At 37.8% G+C, this 13,071-nt stretch overlaps 1 protein-coding gene across 1 annotated transcript in view; it reads right to left on the minus strand.

Annotated features, from left to right (window-relative positions):
* Window positions 1-13,071, minus strand: part of PPIL4 (peptidylprolyl isomerase like 4) — a 49,894-nt gene that overhangs the window by 20,659 nt on the left and 16,164 nt on the right. Inside the window, exons 8-10 of the mRNA XM_054491978.2 lie at window positions 8,472-8,596; window positions 6,757-6,823; window positions 2,669-2,780 (exon numbers count right to left, since the gene is read on the minus strand). Coding sequence (XP_054347953.1) covers window positions 2,669-2,780; window positions 6,757-6,823; window positions 8,472-8,596 — 304 coding nt within the window. The remainder of the gene's footprint in view (window positions 1-2,668; window positions 2,781-6,756; window positions 6,824-8,471; window positions 8,597-13,071) is intronic.

The following is a 13,071-nucleotide window of genomic DNA, read 5'->3' on the forward strand; positions in this document are numbered from 1 at the left end:
TTTGTAGAAAGGCTTCCTATAGAAGGGTCCTAGATTAAATGTAGAAGTAAAACAAACTGGAGGTATAGACAGAGGTTTTGACTGGGAATCCTATGTACACTTTGATCGTCAGGGTTTTAAAGGGGGACCTATAGGGTAAGCAAAAAAGACAAGATCAATCTATTTGGCAATTCCAAAGACTCCAGAAACAAAAATGGCCAGCAATGTTTCCCATAAATGTGAAACAGTCTACTGCAAGAGTTAAAATAACTGGTAACGGTAACAAACAGCCATCATTTATCATTGAAAAATTATTTGCCATCTGCCTGCCATTAAAAGTCTCACTATGGATGAAGCAGTTACCGTATAACAGAAAGGGCACCAGATTAATGTAAGAGGTTCTTGACTGTAGTGGGAGGTCCTAGGTAAGACACCATTTCTCTGCAATTCATTATCTTTATTTACATTATCTTCACTTATAAACTGAAAATAATACCAACATTTCACAGAGTTGCTGGAATCATCAGACTATAAAGGAAAGTACTTAGTGCTGTGAATGGCACATTATACACATTAAGTTTATAAATGTGAATCAATAACATAATTATCTCAAAATTAACTGAGAATAATAATAAACTGTATGTTTATGATGGCATATACAAAACCAAAGCTTCTCCCTCCTATGTGACATTTTATCTTAGGAAAAAACATGAAGAAATTTATTTAAAAGTCACAAGAAAGTAGTATTATTTATTCAGTGGGTGGATGGGTTGAGAAGACAGGATTGAGAGGGTAAAAAAAACAAACCAAATTTAGCGTCTGTCTAAATCATCTGTGTATGTGACTCTAGGTAAATCATGTCTCAAGATTATGCCTCAAATTCCATTTCTATAATGAGGAATTATAATACTTATTTCATACACTTCCCAAATGATACAATTAAACTAGCTCTTCGGAAGCAAAGCTCTACATAAGAGCCACTTGGCATTACTACTGGCCAGAACTACACTGCATCAGGCCAGCAGCTCACCAACACTTCTGAATACACTTACTGGAATCTTTTGTTCACAAAGTTGTAATTTTCATATGTGGAAAAAAATCTTAGTACTTCAATTTAGTTTTCACAAATCACTCAAACAGCACTGTCAAAAGCTAGCCATGTGTTCTAGGAGGAGGTAAGGTTTCACAGGAGAAACTAATAGTACATGGAACTCCAATCCAAGTCACCCTCTCCCTTATCACAGAGATCACAGCTTCCACTCAGCATTCCTTGCCTACTTTAGTCACATTAATAATTTCCTCCTTCTCTGAACTCCCATAAGGTAACAGAATCCACCAAACAATTCAGCAATTCATAACTAAATAGTGTTTTTCTTTATTGCTAAAAACAGACAAAAAAAAGTTCATTAAAATGATGGGAAATAAGTGTTAGAGAAAAAGAAAGTAACCCTGAAATTCCCAGTAAAATTTAGCATTACATGTGAGTAACTATCAAAGTGAAACCTTTTAAAAACACTGCATCAAAAACCAAAAATTCGTATTATTTCAACATATGAGAGACCCAACTTTTAAGACTGACATGCTACCAGGAATGTATTTGACATATATCTATGTGTATGTGGGAAATGTAATACATACAAAGGTGGAACATACTGCTATGGACATGGAAGAGTAAAAATTTAGAAAACCCATTAACAGGGCTGGTTCATTTTATATACTGATATGAACTGATCTCTTAGATACACTGTTAATTGAAAATTGCAAGGTACAAAAACAGTATGTATAGCCTGCATCCTTTGTTTTGTATTTTCCTTTTTAAAAGGACAAAATCATATATATACATATGTGCACATATGTATTCAAAAAATGTAGGGAAAACTTAGTACCAATCGGTAATAATGGTTACCCTGGATGAGAAATTAGACAGATGAGGAGCAGGAATGAATGAGACTTTTATCTACCTTTCCATGGACCTTTTCTATTTTGCATCATATGACAACTAAAACAAACTTAAAAAAAATTTAAGTTGTGCATCTAAAAGACTCAAAACACCATAAAGTCAAAATAATTACTTTGGAAACATATCATGTCTGCAGTGGGTAATTATTAGTAATTTATAATATAGTCAAACATAGAAAATATAATTTTTCATCAGTTTAAAATACACACACAGGTACACACATGCATGTGCGTGCACACACACACATACACACACACACACTCTACCTTGGATTCTAGATAGCAGGTTTGTAAAATTATAAATGGCAGGAGTTACATCAATTAATATTTCTCCTAATTAACAGCACTCAATAAAAGGCTCATACAAGCATGAAAAACAGAACAAAAACAAGGCCGGGTGCAGTGGCTCACACCTGTAATCCCAGCACTTTGGGAGGCCAAGGCGGTGGATTACCTGAGGTCAGGAGTTCAAGACCAGCCTGGCCAATGTGGTGAAACCCCACCCCTACTAAAAATACAAAAATTAGCTGGGCGTGGTGGCACATGCTTGTAATCCCAGCTACTTGGGAGGCTGAGGCATGAGAATGGCTTGAACCTGGGAGACACAGGTTGCAGTGAACCAAGATCGTGCCACTGCACTCCAGCCTGGGCAACAGAGCGAGACTCCATCTCAACAAAAAAAAAAAAAAAAAAAAAGGGCAGAACAAAAACAAAACATAAACCATCATACCTTTTCCTTTCCATTTAACCTTTGCAACAGACTGGCTAAAATCCACGTGTATTCTTCTGTCATCTATAAGCACATTGTCCATTTTGAAGAATGCTTTCTCACAATCTTCTTCCTGATAATAATTATAAAAATTCATAAATCTTTACGGAAAAGATTTCTGTAGCTAGAATACTGAAAATACAAAAAGTTTGTTGTTACAAAAATTAATGTTTGAATAGTTATTACACACCCGATGCTGTTAAATGCTTTCTATCTATTACCTCAAATACCTCTGGTAACAACCCCATGAGGTACTATCCATTTTCTTAATGAGAAAACAGAAGTTTAGAGAAGTATAGGAGTTGTTGGCAAGGGTCAGAGCCAGGATTTTAAAGAGACAGTCCAACTGCAGTGAACAGATAAATATACACTTACTGACTGTATTATACAAGTTCACAATCCTTTTTACTCAAAATTCAAAAACATCCTGAAAAGTGAAAGTTGTTTTCGTAACTTTGGTGTTAAAATTAATTTGGCAGTAACACCGGACCTAATGGTAGGTTATGACCTTTTTTTATCCACTTAGTATGAATATTCATTTGTTTCACTGCAGAAATACTTTTGTGACAGATTATGGAATGCTGACCCCGAATGGTATTACATAATCACAGATGTAATGTGTATGTGTGTGTATGCATATATACAGTATTACCTTTCTGAATTCTGAAAAATTCTGAATTAGCAAGCCTAGTTATTCTCAAGGGTTTTAGATAATGAACTGTGAGCCTGCAATACCAAGGTCTGTGCTACACAAGAATCCTTCCTGTCAGTAACTTCACAATTCTAAATCCCTGTTTCTGACACTGACAGTGACATATTTCAACTCAGTGCTGATCAATTTTCTTTTACATTCCTGGAAACTTATTCTTACTAGAGATAATCCAAAGAGAAGCAGATAAAATAGTTATAATCATATTTATTACATGTGTCAATAATTAAATGAATTATAAAATCCACGAAGATATAGACAAAGCTTGATTCGTCTTTGTAACTACATCATTTAGAACATCATATGGCATGGTATCTAAAACATAGGCAATCAGTGTACGTTTCATGAATCTGACTGATTATTTTCAGGCAGGTGTAATTCTATCACCATGCTATATCCCCAAAGAGAAAGCTCTGAGATCACTTTTTCAGGAGGATAGTATTTGCAAATACTCAATTTACTTACACCTAAATAATAGTTAAGAAATCTCTTCAAAATTGAGAAACTGATTCAAAAATATATATAACTATTCAAAAGTCAAAAACAGCCATGACAATCTTCAAAAACAACAAAAGTTGGAAGACTCACAGTTATCAAGACATTATAAACCTATAGTGATTAATACAATGTAACAGTGGTATATGAATAGACAAATAGATCAGTGCAACAGTATAGCATCTAGAAATAGACTCTATACATATATGGATACCTGATTTATAACAAAAGTGGTACTACAGAGCTGTGGGGCAGGACAACTTTTTTTATTATTTTTTTCATCAGTAGAGACCTCAGAGAAAAAGGACAACCTTTTATTTATTTATTATTTTTTTGAGACGGAGTCTTGCTCTGTTGCCAGGTTGGAGTGCAGTGGTGTGATCTTGGCTCACTGCAACCTCTGCCTCCCGAGTTCAAGCAATTCTCCTGCCTCAGTCTCCCGAGTAGCTGGGACTACAGGCGCGCAACACCACGCCCAGCTACTTTTCATATTTTTAGTAGAGATGGGGTTTCACCATGTTGGCCAGGATGATCTCGATCTCTTGACCTCGTGATCCACCCACCTCGGCCTCCCAAAGTGCTGGGATTACAGGCCTGAGCCACCACGCCCGGCCAGGACAACCTTTTAAATAAATGGTGCTGAGTGTCACTTGGCAATCCAATGTATGAAAAACGCAACAATGTAATACACATACACCAAAAGCAAATTACAGAACTGAATGGGAAACAGTTTCACAACAAAGTTTCTAAAAATAATACAGGAGAATATCCTCATGTCTTCGAAGTAGGCAAATATTTTTTAAATAGGACACTAAAAAGGAAGAAAAATACTGACAAACTGAACCATTAAAATTAGAAATTTGTTTATAAAAAGACACCATTAAGAAAGGAAAAAGGCATGCCTGTGGTCCCAGTTACACAGGAGCTAAAATTGGAGAATCACTTGAGCCCATGAGCTCAAGTCCAGCCTGGGCAACACAGAGTGATCCTGTCCCTTAAAAAACAAAAAAAAGTAAAAGGAAATCCACATAGAAGATATCTGTATCACACATAATCAAAAAAGATCTTACATCCAGAAAATATAAAGAATCCTTAGAGATCAATAAAAAAGCAAAACAGCAGGTGCAGTGGCTCAAACCTATAATTCCAGCACTTTGGGAGGCCAAGGCAGGTGGATCACTTGAGGTCTAGAGTTCAAGACCAGCCTGGCCAACATCATAAAACCCTGTATCTACTAAAAATACAAAAATGAGCCAGGTGTGGTGGCAAGCACCTGTAATCCCAGCTACTTGGGATGCTGAGGCATGAGAATCGCTTGAAACTGGGAGGCGGAGGTTGCAGTGAGCTGAGATCATGTGACTATACTCCAGCCTGGGTGACAAAGCAAAACTCTGTTTCAAAAAAATAAAAATAAAAATAAAAAAAGAAAATGGCATAGCTGCAAAAACCTCAAAACATGGGTAGTCATTAGTCTATGAGCTACAAATGAAATTTTATTTGTGAGAAAATAAATAATAGATTCTATAGTGTCAATGATAGAATGCTAGTGCAGGTCTACAAGTTTTCACAGCAAACCAAAGGTAAAGGTCTTTCTGCTGGCACCAGTGTACCTTGTAAGTATCATTTCTGGTACATCTGACACAGTGCCCACATATAACTTTATGTGTCTATATTCATCAACCCTCCATGATTCATCTTGTATCCCTAGGCCTTATTGCTGTGTCTGAAAACATAAAAGGTATTCCATAAATGCTCTGTAATAATTAGAACTCAGAATGAGCTACTACTGGATACATATGAGTCCAAAGTTGCATTAAAAAAGAGCATACCATAGCATAGTGTAAACTCAATGGGAACAGAGTCAGACATATCTGAATTCAAATCCCAGCTATGACATTCATTCACTAGGTGTGTGATTTTGAACAAGTCACATTAGCATTATATGTCTCAGTTAACTTATTTGGAAAAGGGGATGGTCCCTATCTTACAGAACTGAGGATTAAATGCAGCAAAAGTAACATAATGCCTAGCTTAAAGTAAATATTTAAGCAACATAAGCTATCATTATTACACCTCTAGAAGGGACCATCTAACCTAATACCCAAGTTTTATTTATAAGGTAAGACCTAGAAAGAACGGTTAACTAAACTGCCAAGTATCATACAATAGCTGGTTAGTAACAAAAGATGTATTAATATCTAAATCTTAACACCCAGTTCAGTTCTCTATTACTCAATTTTATCTCCACTTAAGTAACAGGGAAAAATTATTAAGAGTCTCTGAAGGGCTTTACTTAGAACTTAAAAAGTTCTAAGACTGGCTGGGTGTGGTGGCTTATGCCTGTAATCCCAGCACTTTGGGAGGCCGAGGCAGGTGGATTGCTTGAGGTCAGGAGTTCAAGACCAGCCTGGCCAATATGGTGAAACCCCGTCTCTACTAAAAATATAAAAAAATTAGCAGGGTGTGGTGGTGGGCACCTGTAATCCCAGCTACTCAGGAGGCTTAGGCAAGAGAATCGCTTGAACCAGGAGGCGGAGGCTGCAGTGAGCCGAGATTGCACCATTGCACTCCAGCCTGGGCAACAGAGTGAGACCCTGTCTCAAAAAAAAAAAAAAAGTTCTAAAGATACTTTCATGCAGATTGCACCTGAACCTAAAGTAAAAGTACATATGTTAACATCAACAGATGTTGAACTTATTCCCTATATAGATACAATAAACTTAATTTTGGGGAGTGCCAAAAGAAAGGGCAATTCTAGAAACTAGAAAAAGTTCTATAATTTTTCACATTTTAATACCATATAAAAGCAAATAAATACCAAACTTACGTCTGTATTATGACATACCTTTTCAAATTCAATAAAAGCATAACAGAGGGACTCTCCTGTCTTCCAGTCTCGGATAACTTCACAACTGAAAGAAAGTATTTAAAAGTGACTTAAAAAAAAAAAGGAAGAAAGCATTCACTCTCACTCTTCAAAACTGAAGAAGAAATAAGTCAGTTATTACAAGGCAAAGTTAAATTCATAGATTATTTTTCCAAATTCATTTAATAACAATTCTTTTTTAAAAATAGTTCACCAGAGCAGTAACTAAATTATCTAAATTCTACTCTAAGCGCCTTATGTAGGCCTACAGTCCTAAATTCCCTTAAGCACTGAAGAAAGAATAAAAATATTTAATTTTCCTTTGGCAAAAGTAAACTACTGCTAGACTTTTAAAATCACAACACTTTTCTAGTCCAAATATAGACGAATTATAGAATATCTAACATTACTGTAGAATAATGTATGCATACTTATACATATATAAATGTTTAGTAAGTTTAAGCTTTGAAATTTTTGAATTTTAATATAAATCAAGCTCAAATTTAACACTGTGAGCACAATGTTAATTACAAAACTAATATACCATAATAACCAAGTGAAAAGGCCAATAAGCTGAAGTTGAAAGCACCTGGCTTGTCCCTTTCCCCAAGTGTCATAAGTCTCATTTTAAAAACCTGAAATGAGGCCGGGCGCAGTGGCTCACACCTATAACCCCAGCCTTTTGGGAGGCCAAGATGGATGGATCACAAGGTCAGGAGTTCGAGACCAGCTTGGCCAATATGGCGAAACCCAGTCTCTACTAAAAATACAAAAATTAGCTGGGCGTGTTGGCGCATGCCTGTAGTCCCAGCTACTCGGGAGGCTGAGGCAGAAGAATCACTTGAACCTGGGAGGCAGAGGTTGCAGTGAGCCGAGATCACGTCACTGCACTCCAGCCTGGGCAACAGAGCGAGACTCCGTCTCAAAACAATAAATAAATAAATAAAAATAAATAAAATAAAATAAAATCCCTGAAACAAAAGGAAACTCTAAATATAATACTTTTTAATCAATTACAAAATAGTCCCCTTCCTCAGAGGCAGAAGAATCACTTGAACCTGGGAGGCAGAGGTTGCAGTGAGCCGAGATCACGTCACTGCACTCCAGCCTGGGCAACAGAGCGAGACTCCGTCTCAAAACAATGAATAAATAAATAAAAATAAATAAAATAAAATAAAATAAAATCCCTGAAACAAAAGGAAACCCTAAATATAATACTTTTTAATCAATTACAAAATAGTCCCCTATGAAGAAATACCAGCTTCATAGACTTTTTCATTAATGCAGGGAAAACTAACCAAAAGAAACATTTTAGAAAATTTAGTTTTAAATTAATTTTGACATAAATTGCTGGTAATTCCATGAGTTGAGTGAGATAAATATTTTAAATATTAAAGAAGGCTGTTGAGAGTATTACAGAACTAGATTTAAATTGTTCCATTCATTTCCTGTTTTAGAGTGAAAACGTGTTGAGTGGGAGATTCAATTATTTATCTCTGTGTGTGTGTGTGTGTGTGTGTGTATGTATACACACACATATACTTTTCTTCCCTACTGTCCAAAGACTCACCTGTAAAAATTCACCAGTACAAAATTCGCCTAGAATTCACAGAATCATCAAAATATGTCATTAGAAAACCACCAACTGATACCTAGTTTTTCTAAATATCTCTTTCACTAATTCTAAGGATTACCTTCTTATTGGCCCAAATCTAGAGAATATTATTTCCAGATCCTCATCTGTGGTCACTGGGTTCAATTTACACACAAACAGTACATTTTCTGGGGGTTTAATATCTGCATCAGGTAGGTCTCCCACCTAAATTACAAACAAACAAAAACATAAATCAATTCCTATTTAGTTTCCATTCTAAATCCTATCCAATCCCACAATGCTGATTTCCTTAAAACATCTAAATTTATATTACAAACTGCAAGCTCTGGAAAAGAAATCCAAATAAGATTTCAAAATTTGAACTACACTGTTCCTATTCTCAACAGTATTAATAGCTAATATTTAAATAACTCATACTTTGTGTGAACAGTGCTTGGGGCTTCAGATCTATTACGCTAATTCTTGAAACAATCATGCAATTTCCATTTTAAAGACAAGTAAAGTGGCCGGGCATGGTAGCTCACGCCTGTAATCCCAGCACTTTGGGAGGCCAAGGGGGGTCAGATACTTGAGGTCAGGAGTTCAAGACCAGCCTGGCCAACATGGTGAAACCCCATCTCTACTAAAAACACAAAAATTAAACGGGCGTGGTGGTGTGCAACTGTAGTCCTAACTACTTGGGACACTGAGGCAGTAGAATCACTTGAACCCAGGAGGCAGAGGTTGCAGTGAACTAATGCCACTTCACCCCAGCCTGGGCAACAGAGCAAGACTCCATCTCATAAATAAACAAATAAAATGAAGACAAGTAAAGTGAAATTTAAAAGGTTAAACAAGTAACTTGCCCAAGGCCACACAGTGGTAAACAACAGAGCTGGGATTCGAACCTACGTTTATCTGGCTTCAAAGCCCAATTTTACCCCTACTTCGTCTTTTTTCAAGTATTTGATATATTTTTAAAGGATAAGAATTTATGTAAAGTACATGTAAGTCATAAAGCATAAAAATAAAAATCACTATGATGCTACCACCTAGCTTAAGAACTAAAATGTCACCTATCCCATTCTCCCTCTGCCTCCTCATCAGAGACAACAAATACCCTGCTTTTTGGTTTTCCTTTTTAGTCATTTCCTTGCATATCATCAGAGTTTTACCATATATGTATGCAACTCTATCACATTTAGATGGGACAACAACATCCCTTTATACATATATTCAAACACTCTCTCAGAGATTATTTCTGATACGATCACCTGTAAAGTGTCTCCTCTTGGATAAACACGCCCTTCCCCCCAAAATCTTGAAAATAAAAAACAGTAAGAAGCAACACAGCCAGTAAGATCTCCTTAATGTTTCTGAAGTCTATCAAAAGACAACATTATGTCCAATAAGAAGCATCACAGCCAGGCATGATAGCTCACACCTGTAATCCCAACACTTTGGGAGGCTGAGGAAGGAGGATCTCTTGAAGCCAGGAGTTTGAGACCAGCCCACGCAACATAGTAAGACCTTGTCTCTACAGTAAATTTAAAAATTAGCCAGGCATGGCAGTGTGAGTAGTCCTAGCTATTCAGAAGGCTGGATGGACTGCTTGGGTTCCAGAGTTTTTGAGGCAGCAGTGAGCTGTGATCACACCACTGCACTCCAGCCTAGAAAACAGAGTAAGACCCTGCCTCTAAAAAAGAAAAAAGAGTATCAAAACACAGAATGAGAAGAGCAAATTAGTAAAAATCCTCCAAAGCACCTATAATGGCAGAAAGGAAGCACAAATGAGAAAAAAAGTTAATGAGTCAAAAAAGAACTTGCTATAGTACTTTGTCAAAGCTAATTTTAAAATACTATTAGGAAATTTAAAATATTCATAAAAGCTATGAGGTTCAAAACTAATTTTACAAAACACTAGCTGAATTATCACTATATTACAAACAAATGCAAATAAAGTAAGAGAAACAGATATTCTTAGAAAACAGAAGATGAAACATGTTAATAAAATCAAAAGGACACAGGATCACCTTTTAGAGTGACTAAAATCCAAAACAATACCATCAGCAAATGCTGGCAAGGATGTGAGGCAAAAGAAACCCTCATTCATTGCTAGTAGGAATGCAAAATGTAAAGCCACTTTAGAAGACAGTTTGGCAGTTTCTTACAAAGCTAAACCATTCAATCCAGCATCTGAACTCCTAGGTATTTACCCAAATGCATAGAAACTTTATGCCTACACAAAAATCTGCATGCAAATATTTACAGCAACTTTAATCACAACTGCCAAAACTTGGAAGCAACCAAGGTATCTTTCAACAGGTAAAAAATAAACAAGCTGTGATACATCCATACAATGAAACATTACTTAGCAATTAAAAGAAATGAGCTATCAGCCATGCATGGTGGCTCATGCCTGTAATCCCAACACTTTGGGAGGCCAAGGCAGGAGGATCATTTGAACCTAGGAGTTTGGGATCAGCTTGAGCAACATGGGTAAGACTCCATCTCTACAAAAAAATTTAAAAATTACTGAGGTGTGGTGGCGTGTGCCTATAGTCCCAGCTACTCAAGAGGCTGAGGCAGGAAGACTGCTCAATCTCAGAAGTTCAAGGTTATAGTGAACTATGACAGCACCACTGCACTCCAGCCTGGGTGACAGAGTGCGACTTTCTCTCAAAAAAAAAAAAAAAAAAGAAATGAAATCCCAGGCTGGGCAACATAGTGAGACTCTGTCTCTACAAAAAATAAAATTAGCCAGGCATGGTGGCACACGCCTGTGGTCCCAGCTACTTGTGAGGCTGAGGTAGGAGGATTACTTGAGCCCTAGAGGTCAGGGTGCAGTGAGCCGTTATTGTGCCACTGTCCATGCAACAGAGCGAGAACCTGTCTCAAATTTAAAAAATTAAAAAAAAAAAAAAAAAAGGCCGGGCATGGTGACTCATACCTGTAATCCCAGCACTTCAGGAGGCCGAGGCGGGCAGATCACGAGGTCAAGAGATCAAGACCATCCTGGCTAACATGGCGAAACCTCGTCTCTACTAAAAATACAAAATAATTAGCCAGGTGTGGTGGCACATGCCTGTAGTCCCAGCTACTCAGGAGGCTGAGGCAGAAGAATCTCTTGAACCCGGGAGGCGGACATTGCAGTGAGCCGAGATCGCGCCACTGCACTCCAGCCTGGCGACAAGAGCAAGACTCTGTCTCAAAAAAAAAAAAAAAAAAGGAGGGAAAGAAAAGAAAGGAAAAGAAAAAGGGAAAGGAGAAAGGGAAAGGGAAGAAAGAAAAAAGGCACAGTGGAACCTTAAATGCATATTGCTAAGTGAAAGAAGACAGTCTGAAAAGGCTACATATGCTATAATTCCAACTATATGACATTTTGAAAATGCCAAAACTATATAGACAGTAAAAACATCAGTAGTTGCCAAGAACTGGGTGTTGGGGGTGGGTATGAACAGGTGGAGCCCAGGGGATTTTTTAGACAGTGAAACTACCTTGAATGATCCTGTAAGGGTAGATATATGCTATCGTACATTTGTCAGTTCCACCGAATGTACAACACAAAGCTTGAATTCTAATGTAAATCATGGATTTTAGTTAATAATGTATCAATACTGGCTCATCAATTGTTAACAAATGTGTCACAATAATGCAAGACTGGGGGAAAGAGGGTGGGAGTACTTAGAAACTCTCTGTACTTTCTGTTCAGTTTTTCTATAATCCTAAAATTGCTCTACAAATTGTCTATTTATTAAAAACAAAGCCAAAAAAGAATCCATGAGACACTGATAACGAACGGATAGATAAGCAGTTAAGAAGGGAGGGCTCGGGCGGGCACAGTGGCTCACACCTGTAATCCCAGCACTTTGGGAGGCCGAGGCAGGCGGATCACCAGGTCAGGAGTTTGAGACAAGCCTGACCAACGTGGTGAAACCCCGTCTCTACTAAAAATACAAAAATTAGGCTGGGCATGGTGGCGGGCACCTACAATCCCTGCTACCCAGGAGGCTGAGGCAGGAGAATCGCTTAAACCCAGGAGGCAGAGGTTGCAGTGAGCCAAGATTGAGCCATTGCTCTCCAGCCTGGGTGACAGAGCGAGACTCCGTCTTGAAAAAAAAAAAAAAAAAAAAAAAGAAGGGAGGGATCTTCCTTACAGTAGAATGCAGGTGGGTAACTGTGGAAAAAGTGGTGGAGTTGGGAAATTACCACTTTGCACTTAGCAGAGTCAAAACTGGTGCAGTCAGGAATCATGAATGGCTGAGGAATTTATGGGGGAAACTTGACAAGGAACAAGACATTTGAAAGATCTCCAAGTGTCTAGCCACAGATTGTCTATTGGAGACACCAGGCAGTGGACTACCATGACCAAGTGACGAAAACTGCTCATCTTCCAATGAATATCATACACCTCCAGATGTGACCTCTGAGGACACAACATCACTCACGTACTATTTCGGCTGTGCGTACATAACCCGAATCTAATCATGAGGAAAGAGTAGACAAACCTAAATTGAAAAATATTCTATTGGCCGGGCGCGGTGGCTCATGCCTGTAATCCCAGCACTTTGGGAGGCCAAGGCGGAAGGATCGCCCAAGGTTGGGAGTTCGAGACCAGCCTGGCCAGCATGGTGAAACCCTGTCTCTACTACTAATACAAAAATTAGCCGGGCATTGACTGGGCGTGGTGGCTCATGCCT

This window comes from Pongo pygmaeus, chromosome 5 (assembly GCF_028885625.2).
Source record: "Pongo pygmaeus isolate AG05252 chromosome 5, NHGRI_mPonPyg2-v2.0_pri, whole genome shotgun sequence".
Taxonomy (NCBI): Eukaryota; Metazoa; Chordata; class Mammalia; order Primates; family Hominidae; genus Pongo; species Pongo pygmaeus.